The sequence below is a fragment of the Psammomys obesus genome, unplaced genomic scaffold, assembly GCF_907164565.1.
Source record: "Psammomys obesus unplaced genomic scaffold, mPsaObe1.curated_primary_1811, whole genome shotgun sequence".
Classification (NCBI taxonomy): Eukaryota; Metazoa; Chordata; class Mammalia; order Rodentia; family Muridae; genus Psammomys; species Psammomys obesus.
In genome coordinates this window covers 6733942-6758351 of record NW_026592118.1, presented here as the reverse complement: position 1 = coordinate 6758351, position 24410 = coordinate 6733942, and the positions used below count along the sequence as shown (strand labels likewise).

At 40.4% G+C, this 24410-nt stretch overlaps 1 protein-coding gene across 1 annotated transcript in view; it reads right to left on the bottom strand.

The window, feature by feature from the left end:
• Tnip3 (TNFAIP3 interacting protein 3) overlaps positions 1-23186 on the bottom strand; it is a 40470-nt gene extending 17284 nt beyond the window's left edge. The window contains exons 1-6 of the mRNA XM_055612986.1: positions 23142-23186; positions 20143-20220; positions 17470-17535; positions 16194-16292; positions 13881-14009; positions 7037-7147 (exon numbers count right to left, since the gene is read on the bottom strand). Of these exons, the coding sequence (XP_055468961.1) occupies positions 7037-7147; positions 13881-14009; positions 16194-16292; positions 17470-17535; positions 20143-20220; positions 23142-23186 (528 nt within the window). The remainder of the gene's footprint in view (positions 1-7036; positions 7148-13880; positions 14010-16193; positions 16293-17469; positions 17536-20142; positions 20221-23141) is intronic.
• Between the last annotated feature and the right edge of the window lie 1224 nt (positions 23187-24410).

Below are 24410 nucleotides of genomic sequence, written 5' to 3'. Positions count from 1 at the left end.
TGCATCAGTTCCTGTCTCCATGGTCCTGTCCACTTGGAGTTCCTGCCTTGGCTTCCCTCAAAGAACTATGATTCAAGACACAGAAGCTGAATAACCCCCCCCCCATTTGTTTCTGGTCATTTTGTGTAATCACAAATTACAGATTAGTCCTAAGACACTTATTGTCCTAAATTGCCAAGAAAAGTTCTAAGCCAGAATTCTAATTCTTCTACTTAAACTCTTAGAATGAAAGTTTGCCAGCTCTTCTGTTCTATAGGGTTGGTCCAGCTTTCTGCCCACACTCACCATGCTTCCTTTTCCCGTTCCACCACAGATAATACAGGACTTAAACTGAATTATTTAACTCCCCCCTAAATACAATGCAAAGAAAATTAGCCAACAAGAAAAATTTGCAAGGTTGCCACAAGAGCAAATTATAGTGAACAGCAAATACAAGGAGCAGCAAAGCTCATATGTCATAGATTATTTAGTTATTTAGAAAGTCTGCCTTTGCTGCAGCTCACTCATCTCACCCCTTGGACACCTAAGCTCTTAGCTCCTCTGGCCCATGAAAAAGCTACAAGAGGAAATGAGATCAGCTCTGCTTCTTTATCTTCTCATTTATTTTCAGATGACTCAAGTAACACATAGTGCATGTGCGCCCTGGCCTTATATTCCAGGAGAACTGCCAAAAGCAGGTAATGATGTGTAATCTTATCAACATTATTAGCTGTGATTTCATTCAAGCTTAGGTGTAAAGAAAGATGAATTATTCTTCTAAAATTTACCTCAAGGTTGTGTTACACTGATTTCATTCGACAGAATTCTGTTTGAAATGTAAGCCTTTACATTGCCTTCATCAAATGTTGGCCTTCTTTGGTGATAACTCTGTGATCTGAAATTCCTTGCCTCTTCTAACTGACAGGAAAGGTTGCTACACCACAGGACATGGATTTCTTCCTTCCTCCTGTTAACGAAGATTGACAGAAGCAGCCAACCATCTCTATTCTTACATAAAGTTGACTTATTCCCTTACCTTGCATTTCCCAAGATTATCCAGTTTTCCAAACGGTAGGCCTAACTCTTTTTCCTTATGTTTCCCACAAGCTTAATTTACTTCCCTATCCCTGAGAGAAAAGTTTTAAGGAGTGATGGCTATGGTTGTAGAGCCCTGGAAGTGTCTCTGGTGGAGACTGAAGAGCAGAAGAGCAGGTAACAAAGAGAGTGTAGCTGCGACCAGTGACTGGCCACATCAAGGAAAGAAGCAGGTCCAAAAAGAGACCTCAGTAAGTTCCAGTGTCCTTCTGCCACCCAACAAATCCCATATGCTCCCACAGGAGAAAAGTTTGAGTTATACTCTCACACAAAAATAACCAGTGTTCCAGGCAACTGGAAAAATGTATTTCTCTAAGTGCTTTAATAGGAAAACCCTGTTTTAAAGTATCAGGGTTAGGGAATGATTACATTTTTCATAAAACCTAAGGGCAGGGAAAGTTATTTGTTTATTTCTAGATGCTGAAAATGTATGACCATTCCACCTGCATGAGGGCTCCTCCCATACTGGTAAAGCAGAGTAGAACCAAACATGTTGATCACAGGGCAGGAAATATTGCTATTCAGAACAACAGCAAGGGTGCTCTGGTTCTGACTCATTAAGGTTGATGGTCCAAATCAGTTCTATTTACAAATAATTATTCAACTGTCCTGGCAGACACAGGTACAAATAAGAACTTTAGTGAGCTACTTGGGTGTTCAAAGAAAATTCTTTTTTAACTGGAAAAGTTTAAAACTATTTTGTATGTACATAGTAATATTTATGGTAATTCAATACCAGTTTATAACTGTTTGTTTTGACATATTTGTTTGTCATAATTGTTTGTTTTGACAATAATAACTTTGTTTATTTTGTATGTTAAAATGTACTTTGGGTGATATCATATTTGATAATTGAGAATGGCCCATGTAAAATATGTTTTCTTCAGGAAATTAAAGCTCAGTTTGGTATCTTCTGTTTAATTTATTTATATCTGTATGTCCCATGAGTTCAGGTCCCAAGAACAATTGTCATGGACATGAGCCATGAGAACAGTGAAAACTGGAAGTTAGGTAAAGGAGACCCTCTTGTTTCAGAGACGTACATCACTTCTACCAAAAGAAACTCCTATACAGAAACTCATATGTTGGAAGAGGAAGTCTTACTCACTACATGCTCCCGTGGATGCGGGCCTGGGGATGCTGGCCTGGGGCTTTTGGGACCCATAAATCCCACAGATGGAAAACTAGGCCACAGTTACTGGTTGGGAGACACATCTGGGGAGAGTAAGAGTGTCAGTTTACTGGAAGTGAGTGAAATTGAGAAGCCACAATGATACTTGCTGTATACAACCAGCCTTTGTTTACATTTGAAGGCCTAGCCTAATCTAGCATGATACTTGCTCAAAACGATAAGTGCCAATAAATCTTAGACGTGATAGAAGTGTCTCATGAAGTAAGTCTTGCCTAAGATGACACTATCAAGGAAATTGTGAACAATTGAAAAGTATATACAGATAGCTTTGTTTATGCGTTCTCTTCAAACCATTAGAAACAGGGACTACACAGTGAGATTCCAGGCAGGCAAAGAAGAGAAACAATGTCCATTTAGAGAAGCAGTAAAGCAGGATGCTTCAATGACAGACGGACATTCTGTTTTCCAGATTACATTATGCAAGTAACTGACACCAAAGAAGCACATTTCTCAGACGCTTGTGGGTTTGCTTGAACATACTTGGACACGTCCTGTGAGCCTGTGAAAACTCTGAGAGTTACATGGATGTCTTGACTTCTCTGTAATTCCTTGTATTATCTATTTACTGGCATTTTTTAGGCATGGTGAAAACTGAGGATGGTTCTGGACCATCTATTGCATTAGCAGAAGAAGGTGTCATTGGGACCATGGGAAATGCTTTATGTATGGGCCAAGATGTCTATTTTAGTTGCTTGCTTTCCTAGTATTTCTTTCTCCATCTGACAAGATTTTGTTGTTGTTTTGTTTTTGGATTTTGGTTTTTTGAGGCAGGGTTTCTCTATGTAACCTTGGCTATCCTAGAACCAGCTCTGTAGACCAGGCTAACCTCGAACCCATAGAGATCTGCCTGCTTCTGCCTCCCACTGCCATGCCCACCCTTCCAGCTGACAAGATTTTTCTACAGGAAAAAAAAGATTTCAATTCATTAGTTCTAAAGTTGACCTTGACCCAGCTATGAGGACACTCAGATGCCCAAGGGTGGGCGTGCTGCCAGCACTAAAGCCAACTGAAAGAGACTGCACCAGCTTGTGATATGCTGATTCTATCTTGAAATTCCCAAATGCAAGTTAGAAAGTCAGATAACTGTCAGTTGTTATACAAATTTGTCAGGTCATATCATTCTGTCTCGGTAAAGCTATTTAAATATAAACACAGACTCTTCCACCACTTGCTAAATGATACTGACATTGATTAGCCTGACATTAGGACGCTTGCTGTCTCTCTCCGTTTGAGCAGTATGGTGTGTGTTAACACAGAACAACCGCTGCTCTGCACAGTCTGGCCTCCTCATGCCTCTCTGCAGTACAAGAGCATCTTCACCTGAGTGGCGAGGACACTGGGACACAAGATGGATTTGTTTAGTCACTCAGCTTTGCTTTATGTCTTCTCACTATTTAAGGTCCACCTTCATCCTGCAAAGTCAACAGCCTGGGATCTTTCCACACTTGACACACTTTGAGGAAGCTGGCTTCTGACAAGTTAGTCATTCCGTTAACATCCTGTGTCCATGTTCTGCCTTCCTATAAAGGATGGTCACATGTCCCTGTCAACGCACTTAACAAGGACCATCAAATCACCTCCTGCGCCTTTTCATGAGTTATACTACTATTTTGGAACAATGAATAAGATATTAAAAAATGACTAGGCCGTCAAAGCTTGAAAGAAAAATTCTAGTAGATTTAAGATATTAGATCTGAGGATGTTTCTTAACTTGTAAGCATAATTTTTGCTATACTGTACTATATTACTTAGGTAATTTTTTATTGATATAAATAAAAATTACAGATGTCATGGGAATAAAAGTTACTTGCAGGTCATTCTCTATAATGTCAAGCAGATGGATATACCTTCTTGACTGGATCAGAGCTCTGTAACAAGGAGTACATGGCCAAACCTCAACAAGTTATCACCATGTGAATTTAATATAGTAGGAATGAAATATGGTAGGAAATAAAATAATTTGTGTTCAAACAAAATGAATTAAAGTAACTTTGCATGTAAGAAATAAATGAGAGTGTAATTTGTTCACTAAGAATAATTAGAACTTTTCACCCATTGTTGTGTTACTTATTAGACTGAATAAATGATTTTCATAAAATTATCTAATTACATTTTTATCCCTTTTAACTTAAATTTCTTATTGCATAAAATAATTTCTAATTTCTTAGAAATGGTTCTACCAAAATAATTCACATGTATAACTTGGAATTTCACATCAGTGCTGAAAAAAAAAGAGTCCAGAAATAAAATTTAATTCACAATCTATTATAAATTAAGAAGGAAAGAATGATTAATACTTTAACATTTAAGAGGCTGAAAATTTTATGAAGCTAAATGACCAGCAGAGCAGGTTTCACGCCAATTCTGTCCTTATTGAAAGGTATGACATAGCTTTCAAGTAAAATGTTTTGGCTCTTTTAAATATAAATCACATTATTTAAATGTGTGTGTGTGTGTGTGTGTGTGTGTGTGTGTGTGTGTGTGTGTGTAAGATATGAAAATGGGAAAGAAAGCCATGAAAGGAGAAGAAATCTTATGGGAGAAAGGACAGAGGCAAAAGTCATATGAGATGAAAACATGGCTGTAAGAGAAGGGAAGCACTTGAGATGAGGAACACTAAGAAGAAGAAAACAGGCAAAAGAGGCAGATGTGAATTTACTCATCAAAACAGCACAATGGAAGCTTTTACATTGTATGTTAACTTCAAAATTAATAGAAAGGGGACATTACCTACATTTTCTTTAATTAACATCAGCATTTACCTATCGTGGTAATTTCCTGAGTCTAGTTTTAATATACTCTATTACATTTAACATGCTTACATTTAATATACTCTATCTCATGAAACTGACTTTCTTGAAAGCGCAGTTCTGTTAAATCTGGAAAGCCACTGAACAAAGCCTGGGATTTCACTAGTCATGTGCATGGCATTTAGAAATATGTATGCCTTGGAAGGCAGGGACATTCCAGCACGGCCCTTCAAAGAAAAAAAGCTTCAAAACAGCTTGCCTGTGTTTGAGTAGTAAGTAGTTAAACTCTTGTTCTACCAAGATAAATATTATAAGAAAAAGATCAGAAGAAATCTTATTTCATAAATAGTCTCTGGGACCCAGGGTTGGGTAATTCTTTAATATGCTTAAGTTAAAAAGGAATTTCTAGTGGTTTCTATCTCCTTATAAGAATGATATCATCCCCAGTAATAACCTCTTTAAAACTGAGTGTCAATCACCAGAATTCAAAAGAGCTTGAGGATTAAAAATATAAGAAAATGAAAAAAAGAGTACACGTATGCTTCATGAATGTTCTTTGTTCTAACATATGACAGAATTCAGTCTGCCCAAAGTGGACTGAGAACATATTTTTCCTCTTAAACATTTAATTTATTTCCAAAAAAAGACACTATCTGTGCTTTTCCAAACTAAAGTATTTTTAACCCCTGCTCATGAATATTTCCTCACAGTGGAATATTGAGATACCTATGATTATAATTTTATCTTTAGTTGTTTGGAGACCCCAAACCCTTTATTCTTGAGCACACATTAGGAACTCAAAAGTAAAGCAGCATAGATGGCTTTCAGAATGTGCCTTTACTTATTATTTTGATCCATCTTCCATTGTGGACCACTGGCCAATGGAAGTTTTAATGTCAACACTATTTCAAGGTCTAAAACAGGGCCACCTGGCAATAGCTCCAAAGTGAGGCCATCGAATTCCACACACTGCAAGTATTCCATGTGACACTTGGTGGTGTGACAATTATAGTTGCTTAGTTAGAAACAAAAATGGTTGAAATGTAAACTAAGGACGTTAGCAATAGAGTCATCCAAACACTGAAGAGACGGGTTTTGGTTTTCTCTCTGCTATTATGAACCAGGGAACACCTGCCACTGTCTGCGTTACACCTGAACTAAACCACTTACCCAGATACTTGACCTTGCTGGAAAAGAAGATCAGAATTTACCACTAAATTTTGAAGATCATCACTGTCCTATGACATAGTAAGAAAGTCCACTTGGTGAGCTTGAGAGAGGTTAGGGCAGTGGGGGGAGGAAGCTGATGTCCAAAAGAAAACTATTGGTCATCTACTCACAGATGGGAAGAGCTGAGCTACCCTGCTTGTCAGCGAGTAAGTCAGTGAAAAGGATTCTTTTTAAAACTACACGTACTGGAACCTTCAAGACGACTCAGTAAGTGGTAAGGTATCTGCCTCTGAGTCTGAAGAACCCATGTAGTAGAAGGAGAAAACCAACTCCCGAAAGCGGTTCTCTGATTTCCATCTGAGTCATGTAATATGTGTGCATGCACACAAGCATACAAATAAATAAATGTCGCTAAATTAAAACAAACAAACAAAACAATACCATCCTTACTACCAGTCAGCTAGAAGCCAGCAGCTGCAGTAATAGAATGGCCCTGTTGCCACCATCTTCTGAGAAGGTTCGAGTCTGAGCTAGTAGCATTGTAGAAATAAATAAGGAGACTCCCTAGACTCAATGCTGACAGAATTTTATACCAGGTTAGGTGATCGATCCTGGGTGAACCCCCTTAACCCTTCTGAAATTCGATTCTTTCTCTTATGAGTTCTTCTATGAATAGTGGGGCTGAAGTAACCCATCTCCATTCTTCCTGTCGCATTTTAAAATTAAATAACTCTAACTAAATGTGAAAGCTTTGCTACACTTTCAATAGTACACTTACAAACATGTTTAAAGGCACATAAACGGCGAGCCCTGTGTTCTCCCAGTGAGCACACCACTTCCAGCCTCTTACCTGCTGCTGGTGACTTTCCACCTCTGTTCTCATCTCCGCGTGGCTGCACCTGCACTTCCCCGAGTCCTCGGAAAATGAAGCACTCCCAATTGTCAAGGCATGCTGAAGAGCCTACGTTAAGAAGAAAGCACACTGTTGCTTGGAGGGTTACAGCCATCTCTGCAATTCTTTCATGATTGTCACAACCCCCTCCAGTACAAGAGGAGGCTCGCAACATGGTTGACTAGCTTCTTTTCTTGGTTGTTTTTTGTATATGTGAATGTTTTCCAGATCTCTGTCTTCTGAGTGATGATGTGTATGGTATTCAGCCTCCATTATTTTAAAGTGAATCACTCATGTTGGCCTCCCTGTCTCCTAGCCTCAAAGAGAGAAGAGCCTTCTGCAGCATATTTTCTATCTGTGCTATTCAAATTTTGGTGGCATCTACAGGGGCAGACATATCCTCCCTGGACACTCTATCCAGAGGTTTTGAATCGGTAGGTCTAAGAGGGATAAAAAAACAGTGCTGTATAACTATGCCATATCTCCAAGGAAATCTCTACCAAGTGCCCATTTGTACAACCACTGCCTCTAGCCCCTGTTGTGTTTCTCTTCTGCTCTGTCCTTTTCTAGCATTCCATTCCCTGACCTAGCCGGCCATATTTATGTTTTATCAAAACATTTATTTACTCATGACTGTGTGGGATGGTATGTGCTATAACTTTATGATTTTGCCATTGGATGAGGAGGCAAAGACAAGCTAGTACTTGTTAGTGAATTCTCAATCCTTTCTCATCAGTCCATGGTGCTTTATGTACAAACTTACATTATATAAGAACAGCGGTGCACACCTTTAATCCGAGCACCCAAGGAGGCAGAGGCAGGCAGATCTCTGTGAGTTCCAGGCCAGCCTGGTCTACAAAGTAAGTCTAGGACAGACAAAGCTACACTGAGAAACCCTGTCTCAAAAAAAAATTAAAAATATAAGGATATCACCTCTTGTTTGGAGACTTACAATTCATGATGAGTTTAATAAAAATAATTGTTAACATTGTGATAAATGCTCTCATCCATGGGTGTCCTCAGCACCACAATTTGACAACTTACTAATTAGTTAACCTCTGGACTCAGAAACAGTTTATCTCAGAGGTCTCTAACTTCCCTTCCTTGGTGAACAGCTTACAAAACTTAGTGGGGCTAATGGACAATCTTAGTGGAGCAGCGTACTTCTCTTATTACTACAGAGAGCTGTCAAAAAGGCTGGAAGAAAGAGCCAGCTTATAGTCTTGAATAGATATTGTCAGAAATTAGGAATTTCCTAATACTGAGTTTTGGAATCTAAATATACCACCTAGTCTGATGGGAGTGTTAATTTTCACAACTTTGCAAGAGAAAATGAAGGGGTTGGCTCAGGATCCCCAAGACCAAGTTCTCAGCACAAGGAGATGTATTTGCCCCAGAAAAACACAGGCAGGGAATAAAAGACAAGAGATAGAGAATGAGGGGTAAAGGGAAGGGAACAAGGGAGGGGGTAAACAGGTATTTGTCCCCGGGGTGGGGAGCAAAGGACTGCCTCTGGATAGAGAAGAGACAGGCATGGCTCATAGAAATATGTCTAAAGGGAAAAGGGAAAACCCCATGTTAGGATAAGTGTTCAATTTTAATCGGTCCTGTTAGTTAGGTGAGCCAAAGGGGGCTTTTGATTACTGGACTTCCAGCTATTTTGATAGCTGGACCTCAGAAGGAGGAAGTAACCAAATAAGGTAATAGACCTTGGTGGCTAGCTTTGAAAATGTAATCTAACGGTTTTTAACAAGGCAGAGGAGATGAGCAATAAGGGCAAGGCCTGCCAGAGCCACATTTGCTGTGCTCAGGCTGGCTAGAGTCCCTTTAGAAACTGCTGCTGTTGCTCTTGATGTTGTTTTGTTTTATGGTTTTATACCTTCTTCCTCTAGGAGAAAATTGAAGAACAAAGTTGTTAATAAATCATTTTTTGTCTTAATTTACTTACTATTTGTGATGGTGTATTGGGCATCCTTACAAGTGTTAAAGCCCTCAGTTCTTTTGTAACACGTACAAGCTGCCTAATTCTAGGAAATATAGTGAAAGTTAAATAACAATGTTAAGCTGTGTGAACAATAGTAGAGAGAATCCAGGAATGAGCGACAGTAATCAAATATGTCAATGGGGTGCCCAGTACCTGTGACTAAACTACTTCTGTAGATCGTCTTATTTTACTTCCTGGTTTACCTTTCACTGCTATTCTGGAAATTTTAAAGTGAGTCATGAATGAAATGTGAGTTGAATCAACGTTTGTTTCATCTTGGCACTTTCCAACTTCCTTGAACCTGTTCTAGATTAGTCATTTTCACTATCGGTTCAGATACACTAAATAATCCATCCATTGCCAAAATGATGAGGTTGCAGACAAGTTAATTTGCCCTCAGTGGCACTGACTTGACTGGGCTCAGTTCTCACTCTGGTTAAATATCTACCATATCTAAGAACTTGATATTGGCAAAATCCTTGGGTATTTTCTTCAAAGTAAATGAATTGAATTAAGTACAAGCACACATTTGAAAAGTTCATGCTAATTACTTGTGTTACTGTGTGTTTCTTGCTGTTATTTTTAGCCTTTGTGCCTTTGCTGAATGAGTGGGTTATCAGCTAAAGGTTGCCTCTAAATTCATGTGCTGGGGTTTACCCAAAATATCTCCATCTTTACTACTATAGTTCAAAGAAGAAAAGAAAAGTATGCATCATAAAATCCAAACATCTGAGCACTTAAGAGCCTTAGCGTTCATATCAGGCTATTCCCAACTGCTGCCAATCCAACTGTTACCAGCTTAACTTGTGCATTATCTTTTCTCCCTATGGTTAAAAAAAAATAACCTCTTGTATAGATAACCCTGCCAGGGATCTGAGTCCCTTGCGATTATTTCACAGGCCTATCTCTATGAGGAAGAAGAAACTACTACAAACCAGACAGAAATGAGGAATATCCCTTTCCAGGCCAGCCATTCCTCTTGGATCTAATGAGACAGTGACAGCAGCCATGTTGACCAGGCTTGACCAGGCAATGGCATCCACAGCTGATGGCCCTGAATCCCTCCCTCCAGGGACAGATGAACTCTCTTGCTGAGGTCGAATGACTAGGAATTGTGTGTGTGTGGCGGGGGTTGGAGGACCAGACTTCCATAGCATTGGGAGCACAATGTTCTATCTATGTATCAAATGTTGTCTGAGACCAATGTTAATACCCTCAAAATGCTCTACGAACTTGCTCTTGAGATTTCAACCCCACTCAACAATTAGGTTTGTTCAATAATAATTTGCTTTCCTAGCCCCTACCCCTTCATTAGCTCTCTGATTGCGCTGTGCCTTGAGGCTAATACCGTTTCTCTTCCAATTTTTAAAACAGCAGATAGGAGCATTGCAAAAATCACTGCCAAATGAGTTCCAGTTCAATACCAAGCCGTCCCCAGCTTAAGGGACGGTTTGGGGCCATGGTGACCGCTCTCCATTATAAAATAAAATAGGGAAATATGTCAGGAAACCCTGCTGCTAAGTTTGAAGTCTGACATTACCAGAACTCTCTGAGCTTGGTGCGAAATGGCATAGCAGACTCTCGGACTCCCTTTGTAGGCAAAGCTTTCCCTTTTCTGCCTGGAGGTATTCCAAACCCCATACCCTTTACCTGAGGAATGTCAGTAGCCCTTAGAGTAACTATAGGTCCAACTCCCATCAGCAAGCACCTGAGATTCCTGAACTACTTCCCTATGCTGATGAGGAATCTCAGCACTTAGCCTCTCAGCCAATGACCTTCATCCACCCCAGTTTCTCCACCCCTCCCCAAAGTCTGTATAGTCTCCTCACCCCCAGAAGAAAGTTGATCTGTCTCCCTGCAGCTGATTCCTGAGGTTCATTCCCACTGTGCTCACCGCCTCCCCACTACCTCTGCTCCCTTCATCCTAGGGAACTGATGGCCACGATGCCTGGGGCGCCTGGGAGAGCCCCCACACCCAACCACCTGCCACTTCAGCTCCAGGAGATCTAGTGCCCTGAAGTCTGAGGGGAGTGCATACACACCGTACACATAAAGACAGACAAGCACACATAAAAATAAAAATGAAGAAATTTAAGTTCAATAGTAATAATAGTAATATTAATGATGTACATCTCATTATGACTTTACATCTAGGCTTTTAAGTGACAGTTTCGGTGGAGCAGAGTAGGATGAAAGCAAACTGTTACCGGCTTAACTTGTGCATTGCTTTTTCTTCCTATGGTTAAAGAAAAAATAATCTTCTGCATAGATAACCGTGTCAGGGATCTGCGCCCCTTGTGATTTCAGTATTCTTTTATGTATTTTAAGTATTCTTTTATGTTCTTTATCATTAATCATAGACAATAAATTATGTGTTATACTAATGTGATACCTTAGTGATGGCTCTAAGGTGAAAAATTAGTTGATACATATACTGTAGACTTACTAATTAAACTGATTAAGTAAATCATTCATTCATCCTTTCACCACTCAATAAAGATTTAAGAACGTTGTGTGACAAAGGCCGCGTCCTAAACACTCCAGAAATGTCAGTGACCAAAGTAGTAAAAGTTAAGGCTGACTGACTTGTTTTACCAAGCCTTCCTTCCATGAAGACACAGAGAAACTGTATTTTACAGCTGCTTTGCTATATAACTGTATAATGTTTCTATAAATATAATATTATACATAATATATAATATGTCTTTAACCTAAAACGATTTTTCTTCTACTTTAAAGAGAAACAAGGTACATCTCTAAACCCTTACATGCACTGTGATCACACATTGTATTTACTCTGGTAACCAGTGTTTCTAACATGCCCAGGCCTACATCAAGGAGCTCATAACCAACAGTGGATCAATAGAGAAAGGATGGTGATGTTAGAGATTGTTACATACTGGGGAGCAGTCATAAATATGAAAAAAATTAAAGTAGGTTGTATCCAGGGTGAGGGCATATAATTTTAGTCATGTGGGAAGAAAAATATTGAAAAGGTCATACCTGTGTAAAGACACAGATTTTGTTAGGATTATTTTTTTCTTAATGAGATTTTATGTTTTTACGTACCAAACTGCAAAGTTACATTTTCCTATGGAGATACGGCTGCCTGGCCTGGAGCTTGCTATAGAAAGCAGGCTGGCCTGCACTTGCGATAAATCTACCCGAAAGTTGAGATTACTGATGTGCAACACACGTGGCTTTTCCTTGAATTTAAAGATACTCTGTCAACCATAATCACCAACACAGAAAAATAACATGTGTACATGGAAATGAACCAAAATACAAAACTCTTGAATGTTTATATGCAGCTGGTTTTTGTTGTTTGGTTTTTGGTTTGTTTTTTTTGGGGGGGGGGATTATGTATTTATTTGTTTGTTTTTGCCTTTATGGCAAATTGAACTGTTTTATTGTTGTTTTGCTTTCATATGGCAAATTGAACTCTTTTTTTTTTTCTTTTTTGCCTTCTTTAGGCAAAATGAACTAGGGCTTTAAATGTAATCACAGTTAACCTACTTCCTTCTGATTCTTGAGGAGTAATTTTTCTAGGAGAGGATAAAAGAAAAAAAGACAGATATTTGCCCTGAACATTTTCTTTCTCTCTAAAGGGTAAAATACAGTTTATGCAGCCTTCTTTGCCTTTCTGCTTTCTCTTGGAGAATGACTCGTGCTATAAGCAGACCTAATACCAAATCTGGTTTGGAAGCATCCTGCCAGGGAACCAGCATGCGGCTCACCTGGCTATACACAGCACCTCTCAGCGCGAGCTGCCACGCAGTCCAAGCTTATAGGACTGAGCACATTTTAAAGGCCATTCATCTACTCTCTCTTGTTGCAGATAATTTCTGTGACTTTGGTCATGAAATACCTAAATGAGTGACGCATAGCTTAGCTCATCCACACAGCTCAACATGCCTGTGTTTACACTTGGCTTAGCTCTTGGATGAGCAACAGTATAGGACTTATGTTTTTGTGCCAAGCTAGTATTCTCACTCCCCCAGATATCACATCAGTCCATGAAACAACACACACACACACATATACATACACACATATGCACATATGCCCACATACATATGCATACACACATGTACATATACACACATATACACACTTATACATATACTCATATACATATACACATACACACACATATATACACATATTATATGCATACATCACACATGTATAATACACACATACACACACATACATGCATACCCACTATACACATATATACACATATACAAACGTGTGCCCACATTCACGCACTCACTGTCCTTCTCTTACCGCAGTTCAGTTTCTCTTCTGAGCTTAGTTATTGTGCCACTGGTGTGCCCCCACAGCCCTGCTGCAGGCTCCCACTCACCCCATACATCAGACATCTCAGCCTTGAATTTGGCATGCATCCATACATCATGCATGCATCACACCTCGCTCTGTAGCCATCCCTTTAAGGCACAGCTTGCTTCCTCAGGAAGCTTTTGTGGTTGACCAAGAGATACGTATTGTTCGCAAACACCCAGTGCCACTGTGTGGTTCTTTAAAAAAAAAAAAAAAAGTTCTCACTGACGTCTGTAATTTCCCTTCATTTCTCCTTTTCATGGCCCACTGCAAGGACAAAAATTTCCTAACGCGTCCCAGCCAAATATGGCTACATGCTGTGGCTAGGTGGTCCATGTAAAGCAAGCTTGCATCCTCATCAGATGCAAGCTTATCCACACTGTGGTCACACTCCTGTTGTAATTCAGGAGGACTCCAGCTGAGGCCTTGGGGGAGAGTCAGGGGTGACCCTCCCTGCTATCTCTGATCCGGTACCTTATTGAGTCGTTTAATTTCACAGGCATAATGTTCTTTCTTCCTATTTGCCAGAGCATTGTTTTCCTTCAACAGCTTGTTCTCCTTCTTCAGTGCTTGTAATTCTTCCCTTAGGCTGTTGTTTTCCTTCTGAAGAAAAGGACAAGAAAACACAACCCAAATCAAAATTACCAAAGGGAAAGGGAAGGAAAGAAATCCTAAGAGACCGGTTGTTTCTGGCAGTCGTCTCCCAAACATAAGCAAACAAGAGCTGCAAGGTTTTCTCTAATGTTCCTTTTGAGCAATTTTCTTCCAGTGGAGGACAGGGTTACTTAATGCTCCTGTGGTGGTCCCGGGGGCGGAAGGAATTAAAAACCCTAATCCTCAATGCAATAGTCTGAGGAACAGTCCTGTTTCTAAGGGAGGACTGGTTAAAAACATTTAAAAGGCCTAAGGGGGGGGGAGTGTAAGCATCGCAATAAACTGATACTAAACACCTCAAGGCCAACACTGCACCATTCAATACCAGAAACAAGGACAATAAGTTCTAGACAAATAAAGACCTTCACTACAGATAAATACTGGCATAGCACTGTCACAGCTACTGCTCAAAGGCAGAAATCCAGCCTTGCCCCGCCAACATGCCTCAGACAATCTCCCAGCAGCTCACTGTTCCACATGAGTGAGGGCCCTGGTTCACACCTTCGCTTTATAAAACAGATAGCAAAATTCTGTGGAGTAAATTGGATCCTTACTGAGAATCCAGCCTAGAAAAATCAATACTGCAGAACAAAGGTAACTTGAGATGAGAAGCAGGTAAATAGGGGTTCAAATGTTATTTTCATCACATCCCAATCTAGGTATTAAATTGAAGGGATCAATTTTAGGCAACTTGTTTTCTTTCAAGGTGAAAGCATCTCATTAGCACTTACTTGAATAGGCTGAGCCTATGCGCTAAGATGACTCAGTCGTTTTCTAATTTAGCAGAGGTTAAGAACATGTTATTACGTTACATTGAGAAAATATTCCCGAGTACATGAGGAAAAGACTTGGTGAAGTTCCTGACTAGGGTGTAGGTGGAGAAGGAAGTGGAGCGTGTACTGCATGGCAGAAAGGGCTTGTCACAACCCTGTTTCCTGGTTCATCCTGACAGTAACCTGAGTACGGTGGGCAAGCCTGGACTATGACGTGGTAGGTACTGCTCCTGGCAGGAGCGAAAAGACTAAGAGAGACACTCAGACTACTGAGATAAGGTCCCCAAGGATTTGGGATCTCCCCCAGGAATCTCATTCTGGGAATGAAGCCTCCTGCCAGCCAAAGGGAGTTCAGGGGTCCTGTCACTGTCCTACCAGCTTGCAGGGCAGACTGAGGCAGGACAATGACTGGTCAGTACGCAGCCAGAACCACGTCTTCACCAGGACTCCTCAGTGTGAACACCTCTTGACCTCTATTTATCCGTGAAGGTGAATTTGGAGGTCACTGGACCTCTTTTTTGGTGTTCTTCCTAATATGGGTACACAGGGACTCAACTTCCTTTCTTAGCTTTTCACAATTGTCTCTTTAATTTGCCTGTTGAGAACAGTGGCTGAGTCCGGCTTGTCAGGGACCCCAGGACAGACTCTCACCCTAGAAGCCCTGCTAACAGTAACGTCGGACTTCTGCCCATTTAGTTGCATTGCCAATACCTGACAGTGGCAAGCCTAAGCTTGAGAATACTTACACTTGCTTCAACTCTTACTATAGCTTCAGAGAAAGGTCACTAGAATTTAATATTCTCCTCATCATACCTCATCATATAAAGCCCAAGACTGAGGAAAAGATTGCATCAGGAAAAACCCCTCTCATTGTCCCTACAGCCTGGAGCGAGGGTTCTGGTCCCTATATTCTTATTGCTGACTGGCTCAAGGCTAAGCTTGGGATAGTGAAGGAGATGATGATTGTGAAGTGATTTTTAAAGTGTTCTGTTTACCCAGGTGTGGTGAAGTGCTTCTGTCACGCCAGCACTTGGGATACTTAGGCTGAAGGATCGTAGGTTCAAGGCCAGCCTGGGGACAGTAACCAATCCTGGGCAAGAGCGCTAACACTGCTGGGAAATTTAGTGAGACTCTGTCATTAGCAATAAAAGTCACAGGAGAGGCTGCAAGACTCTGCAAGGCTCTCACCCAATCAACTCGCTTCTCATTGCATGGTCACTGGAGGCACACTCCCAGCACTGACACACACCCCCTGGGAGTGTGGCACTTTGCCGGGCACTGTGCCTGCCTATGCTTCCTTTGGGAGCTGGTTTTCACAACCATACCTTGCTCAACCGGAGGCCAGTCGCAGACCACCCACCTCAAGCTGCCTGTCGCCCTCTGCCATGATTTGCTTCTGCTCCTTCTCAAGGGTGTGAGTGACTTCTGCCGCAGCCAGCTTAGTTTTCAGCTCCAGGACCTGAGGGAGTCATGGGAGACAGTTGCAGTTATCACACCAGAGGTCTGGCCCAGTACACTTGAGATCAGAAAGAAGCACCCCACCCCACCCTGTTCAGGAAGTCCCCCAAGGAAGAGCTCTTCCCGAAAGTATATCAGCAGGTTTCCATTTTAAAGGGTGCTTGCTCTATAGAGAAAGCATACAGTTTACTCCAAATGGCGTCCTGCTCAGCCCTCTTTTCTCCAAATGACTCCTGCTTCCAGAAGATGGAGAAGCCAGAGCACAGAAGAAGTCAGGGCTCTGAGCTCTCCAGATGTGCCAGGCCTCAGAGGGGCTGGGAATGGGTGGAGAAGAGGTGTAGGCAAGAAAAAGCTGCAGGTGGTCAGGCAGGAAGCTGGTACGACCATCCAGGCCTGGGAATCTGCCACCCCACCTCCTGACAAATTAGACCTCTGAGTGAGAGCCTTCGTCATGGTGCTTTCTTCAGTTTGATGATTGTACTTGTTCTTTTCTCTAGGTTCACTGGCCACTCTGGGAAGCTGCGGAAGCATTCTTCCTGGGAACATGATTGTTAAAATTTGGACTAGTCCAGGATAGACAGAACAAGGTGGCTGGACTGATGTGTGGAATGCTTTCTTCCTGCTTCTAAATTTTGCTCTTCTGGTATCAAATGAGGAAGAAAAAGCAAGGGCTATTGCATTACTGTGGTGTGTTTTCTTCAATCTGAATTATTTAGGGGAATTTACTTCCTTCTGTCTTTTTGAAAATGGAGTGCTTTCAAATAATAACAACTTTAACTTATTAAAGAAAAATTTCCCCATAAGGTTCCTTTTTGGCTAAAAAGCTTCTCCAAATGCATATGCCTTAGAGAAAGTGGAAGGGGGCATTTCCCTTCCACTCTGGCAGTTACCACTGTTTCTCTGTGAATGGAAGGTAGCTGATTCGCTCACCAGTTTTGCACTGACTGGGCCTCAACCTTAACTTGGCAATAAGAACTCAGAGCCGGGCATACTCACAGCAACTCTTGGGAAAAAACCCAGACTACATTTCCAGCAACTGACTGACATTGTATTATCAGGACCAAGAGACCGATGGTGATGGTGGAACTCTCTCCCTCATTTGCTTGTAGATAGGAATCCACAAATTCTCTTGTGGCTCTCCCAGGATTAAAGAAAATCCTAAGTGAAGAGTTTCTTACCTTTCTTTCATATAACTTCTTCATATTTCGGAATTGCTGGTCCCACTGTTGATTGACTTCCAAGAGCTGAAATTATTAAAATTTGGTGATGCAACAAAAGATTTCTGCCCATCTGGAAGTTTTGGAAATACGTGATCAGTGTTGAAACTCTGAGATTTTTGAAGCTGTGTATGAAGGCAGCACTCCTAGAAAGCTCTGGTTGGGCTGGGATGGTTTAGAGGTCGGCTAAAAAGGGCTTTCAAAGAGAGGAGCCCCTCACCTCAGAGTCTGGTGGAAGCCCCTCATCAGCTAAGCCAAGTCAAGAATCCAATGTCTGCTGTAAGAGGTCTTTATAAAGACGGATTTTCTTTTACATAGAAAGGTTTCAAGTAAGATTATTAAAACAGCCATGCTCAAGGCCTGAGTTTAAATGGCTTTCCTCTTTTCCCAGCTGTAAACCTACAGTTGCCTAGGAATCTCACTAGAAACTCCATTTACAGCAAAAGGTTTGTCTTTTTTTTTGGACAAACTTTATGACCCATTGTTTATTTTATCAGTGCATAGCCCTCAGAAGGCATCCTGTCACTTTGCTTGTCAAAACAAGAAGGGGAAAAGTGATTCTATGCAGCTCTGTGGGTTGTAACTTGAGTCACCAAAATAGTATACATGGCTACCTCTAGGACAATAAGCCCAGCTCTTCTTCAGGAAGCCCACACCCACACTACCGAGTGTATCTAAGTCCTTCCCTGGGAGTTTCTCTTCCTACTGCTTAAGTCTATGTTCAACTCCCTTTGTCACAGACTCCAATTCAACTGCATACTGGCTATCCTTCCATAGTTTTCCTGTTTGTTTACTACTTCTACCACAATTAATTCTTGTGGTAACTTTTCAAAGAATTGATCTTGAAGTCCAAAGTCTATTAATTGGTAGTTATTTGCTTGCAGTGACAAGCTTTAGTATGTATACATATTTTTTTATTCCTCTTGGGTGAAATTGTAGCCCCCCTACACAGAGGTAGTCAATGGGCAGCTTGGGTTTCCATGTGGGTTGCCTAGTAAGGAGAGCAAGGGTTGTCTCCAACAGGGACTCTGTTGCCTACTTTTTCATCACTTTCCCTTGGTGGGGCTGCCTCACCAGGCCACAGGGAAAGAAGATGCACTCAGTCCTGATACGACTTAATTAGCTCCAGTAGGTTGGGGAAGGGGAGCTTCAGCTTCCTTTTCTGAAAAGTAGGAAGGGGGATATGGAAAAAAGGAAGGGAGGGTGTGAGTGGGAGGAGAAGAGAGAGAGGCTAGGATAGGGATATAAAATGAACAAGCAAATAAATAAATAAGAAAAATATATGGATTTTTGGAATTAATGGTATTTGTCATAAGAGAGTATTAGAAATGCTCTACTAACTAGAAGAAAAAATAAGATCTTGATGTGTGTTTCATTTTCTTGTAAGAAAAGTTCACAATTCTGTGTTGAAAAAAAAATGTTGACAGTTTGCAGTATGAGGCAGACATCAAGAAGATATGTCTACCAAAACAAACAAACCCGAAAACCAAAAAGCAAACAAAAACAACAAGACTTTCACCTAAATAAAAACAAAAATGAAAGGACCTAATTCAGAGTGGCAGTCATCAGCTAACTCTGGTGGGGAAAATTCTTACGGTTAGTATCTGGCTGTACAACAGTCTGTGAAGACACTTGGTCCCACTGCCATGCAGGACTATGCCATAGTGGCGTGCTGCAATAGTTTAGTGATTTCCAGAAGGACACAGGACTCCCCAGAGTCAAAGGGGAGGAGAACATGCTGAAGAACAGAAAAAGGAAGATGAAATGCACCAAATGAGTCAGCAAACAAACCACAAAATTCATGTGTATGATACATCGCTTTGCTTTGCACTTTCTCTGTCAAGAAGAGGAACGAGTTCTAACACCCATAAAAGAAGAGGACCCTAACAGTGCAACTAGGAGCATCTCTTAATTCTAGTAACATTTCAGAAAGTATCTCTTTTCTAAGGCACTGTGCTTTGTGTGCTTTTGTTTTTAAGATTAACTTTTAATTTTTATTTTATGTGTGTGGGTGTTTGGTCTGCATGTATGTATGTGAACCACATTTATGCCTGGTGCCCTCAGAAGTTAGAAGAAGCCATAGAATCCCCTGGAATTAGAGTTAGAGATGGTTATGAACCATCATGTGGGTACTGGGAACTGAATTTGAGTCCTCTGTAATTGCAACAAGTATCGTAACTATTGAGCCATCTCTCCAGCCCCTGAGACAGGGTTTTATAACACACATTCATTTAGGTGCTCAACTAGGAAGTCACTGAATTTAAATCCACTGCACATAAGCGTTTAACAAATCAAATTTCATCATGTGCCAGTTGACAAGATCATAAAGGATAAGCTCCTATGGTGTACATAGAAGAAATACCAACAATTGTGAAAGTAGGGTTATAACTACCACATTTGTGACATTAACAATTTTTTCATTTGTCATAGCACAAACATGATTTCTAAAGGCTTTTTTTTCTTTTTAAAATAGTGTAGTCCAGTATTCTAGCGATAAATACTGTTATTTAATGGTAGTAATAAAAGGATTAAAGATACCTTATTTAGTCTCAGTCTTAATACATGGCTACATGACTTTATTTAATATCTTTCTAATATCTTTCTTCTTTATCTAATATCTTTATCTAATATTACCTCTTGTCTCTGTTTTTCCAAGTGCTTTATCTTTTGCTCAAGAGAATTTGTCAAGTCTTTTCTTCTTGATGGAGCACACTTTAATTAAGAAAAAAAAAAGATTGAGATTAAGCAGTCTATAAAATAAACAGAAGAGATTCTGTTCCTCAAACCTCATTCAACTAGCCAAATCTTGTGTTTTGTAAAAATATTTGTTATGGGAGTTGGAGATATGTATCTTTGTATTGTATGCTTAGCATGCACAAGGCCTTGAGTTTGAGTCCTAGAACTTAATACACAAAAAACTCATCACAGTGACAAGCTGATGTACCAGCCTAATATACTATCTACTGCTCATTTATTTTAATTAATTACTGAAACAATTCACTAATAAATTGAAACTGACAAGACCAACACATACAGCCATAATGCATCAAATTGATTACGAAGTGTGAATAAATTTACTACCTCTATGGCCATTACACAAGAATGTTGTAGAACTGGGTAGAGATTATCTGACTCTTTGTATTTTAGTGAGGCTTTTTGAGTGGGGTACTAAAACATCAGTTTAGACTAATAATAAATTATTGGCATGACAAGAACTAATAACCTATGTCTTCAGTTACTTTCCTCCAGGGACTGAGATACTAATTCAAAGAAAAGGTCAAAGTTCTACCTATCTGCTATCTAGCAAAATGAGCACCCCCAAGAACGTTTATAGAAAGGACTGCTTCCCTACTATAACGCAGCAGTCTACATCCAGGCCATTCAAGTCATTTGGCAAGTCAGTGAACTGGGTGATCAGAGACCTCCTGAATTATGTTCTCAGCTTCAGGCACAATAGTTACCAGGAACCACAACGCTAGAAGCCATTCATGAACAACCAGGAAATATTGTCCAGGCTTATTGGTCTTTACCAAATGTGGTTAGAGGAAGTGACTGTTTGGCAATCATCTTCGCATTTCAAGAACTTCTTTTCATTGGAAACAATTAATAAAACTATTTTTCTAACTTATTTATGTCTCAGTGTTTCAGGGTTTGATAACATTTTATACAAAATGGATGCTCTTTGCTTTTTTAACTTCTCCTAATTTAGAGTCATGTTTTCATCAGACCACAGTTTCAGAACAGTCTTCTGTTGTCAATGAACAAGCTGTTTACATTAGTTCATTACCTCGAGAAGTCATTTGGCTAATTCAGAAATGTGACATCAAAATCTAAGTGACAGCCATGCCTGCCGTTATTATTGGACTTTCCCTTTAGGGGGAATAAGTCTAAGAAACTGGGCCCATCCCAGAATAGAATTGACTAATCACAAAGTGTCTTTGATCTGGAAAGTGCTACAAGCTGATCCGACCCAGCATGCTCTGAACTCAGCAAGGCAGATATTCCCTGAGGTTGATTCTCCTCTAGTGATTTGGCCCAACAGCCTGACCACATTACAGGAGACCCTGTAAAGTGTGAAAACACCTGGAAGGCTACACCAGCCCTGGAATTCACAATTCCTGCTACCGGTTAAGTACCCTAAAATGCAACATCATGCCCAGAAATGTGAACTTGAGGTCCTCAAAAATCTTCCTATTTGTGATGAAAAAATTGTGAATAGCAAACATTTGCATGGTGTTAGTTAGCTCTGCTGTCCCATGCATCCTCCAACCTCCAAGCAATTTCCTGTAATAAAAGAAGAAGAAGAAGAAGAAGAAGAAGAAGAAGAAGAAGAAGAAGAAGAAGAAGAAGAAGAAGAAGAAGAAGAAGAAAGAAAGACAGACACAGGCTCTTGGCTTTTATGTTATAAGTAAGGTTTCTATACTAAATGTTAAGAAAGTCTACTTGTAACCAGAGGAGCACTAATGCCTGAGATTCTGAAACAGTAACTATACCTGGAGCCTTGAGAAGAGAAGACAGAAAACACAGGGCTAGAGTTTGTGGAAATCTATCACCGGGCGTTTCTAGAGAGCCTAATCAGCACCATGCCAGGGTGTGTATGCCTCAGGCACATATTAAAGCCTAGCACAGTCAATCAGTCACAAAGCTGGTCATTCATATTCGGAGTAAGTTTTTGTGTGCATTTGTTTTTCTTTTCAGTTTTTCTAAAACTAGCGAAGGCATCTGATATCACAGTAAATACAAAGATAGTCACTGGGTTCAAGGAAGGGCCTACTTATGAAATATCATTCCTTCTAAACAATTCCTTATTATTTTCTGTGAAATGCAGTCTGTTAAAAATGTCTAGATATTTTTTCTCCTATCAAAACATCCAAGTCAACTGCTAAGATATTTGAGTTTTGGTACAGCAAATTAAATATCTAAACAAACAAATGAATTCCACTTAGTCTCTCATTATGCCTTGGTTAATTATTTTATAAAGAAAGTTAGGTAATTGAACAAGTTGGATCAGCAGGTAATGGCACAGGCCACAGAAACAAGAAACTGAGTTTGATCCTTGGGACTCACACAGTAGAAGGAGGGGGCGAACTGGGGTGTAGTTCTCTGGCCTTCTCAGTCACTCTGGGGCACACGTGTGTGCACATGTTCAAATTAACGAAGGAAAATATAACAAAACTAAGAAACGCAGTGATTAATTCATTAAAATAGTGAACATAGTAACTGAACAAAATTATAGCATCATTTGCATATATTAATATTTTATGTCCTTTACCACTAAATGTCCTATTTCTAACCACATCTTTACAGTATTCTTTTTTTATTTTACTTGGAACTAACTTATTGTACATAAAAACAAAATGTAAAAGCACATAGCATAGGGAACGAAATCTGTGCAGATATGATCTTGTCATTTAGTAGAAGCAGCCCAACCCAGTGAGTTCCAAGGCAGTGCAACAGCCACCAGTGACCTTTCACATGTCAAATAATACGGGTTAACATGTCAAATAATATACAGTGCATTTCTTAATTGAAGAAAGTGGATTGACTACTGCTGCTCTTCAATCATCTGTCCCAGGATCCAACTATGTTCTTGGCTCTGTTTGTGGCCCCCTCGTCCTGACACTTGTTCTTACCTCTGCATGCTTCATGTAAGCTGCTGTGGTGCTCAGTCCAGCCATATCCTGGAAGACAAGAAAGCTGCTTTCCTGAGAGTCTTTTAAAGTAGAAAGAAAAGGAGAAAAAGAAAATCTCTCGTGGTTCCTTTCAGGATGAGAGTACTCAAACTTTGAACAGCCTATGTGTTAACTCACAGTAGGAAATAACAAGAAGTTCCCGTTAGACTGGAGCAGAAGTGAGTCTGTATGCTAATCACACAGAGGAAGGATGCAAGAGGAGAAATGTGATTTTTTTTTTTAAACTTCTATCGGCTTCCATGTAACAGGGATTTCCCAGGATGTCCCAAGTAAGCAGATGGTGACTGAGATGTTGGGAAGACTAGCCTTGCTATGCGTATAAATTATTCTTCTTCCTCTAAAGGTAGTTCCTCCCACTGGAGGAAGCCGCTCCTACACTGAATGCCTGGGGCAAACCTAGCCTTTCTTTGGTAGCCTAACTGCCACAAACCGATTGTATTTCCCTGAGCAGTTAAGTCACTTGATTTTTTTTTCTTTTTTGACAGCTCGATTTCCTGTTTCCTACAGATATGATTTTTCTTGAGTTTAGCTGAGCAGGATATCACCAGTCACACCAACCTGTGAGTGCTAGCTCCTACAGAAGCAAAAGAGAAAATAATTCACTACAAAGTAAAATGTGTGTTTCTTGCACATCAAGTGTTCTGTATTGGCAGAAAGGATAGGCTGGTTTCCAATTTAATACTAATTTTTCATAGGCTGAATTCAAATTTTTCGCCAAGGCATTTGTTTAAATCATTGAATCAGTTTTTCTCAAATAGTTTGCTCTGCCTTAAGTCGTGGGCTCCTGACGTGCTACAAACCTCTCAGCTACGGTCGACCGAATACATGCTGCATAGGGGGCGGTGGGATGGAGGTCCTGGAGCACTGAAATAAGTTTGCTCAAAATGGGTGCTTACACGTTCGCTTCCTGCACTTATTCACGAAAACACTTCTGATACTATGAACCAGAAACCACCATCTGTCATTTTATAGTCCCTTTAGTCACTAGCGAAGTGGCCTTATTTAAGATGCTCAGTCTTTGGAGTGACAGCAAGCCATCATTGTATTGAAAGACCCTAAGGCCTGTCCTGATCATCCTCTGGCCACCCTCTCCCTTTATCATCCCTGTAGTTACTGTGAGGCTTTGATGTCCACGTTCTTGATCTTCATCTGTGTAGAAGCCCCGGTGACATCCCATAACCCCCAGTGACATTCCATCTGACTTGAAGT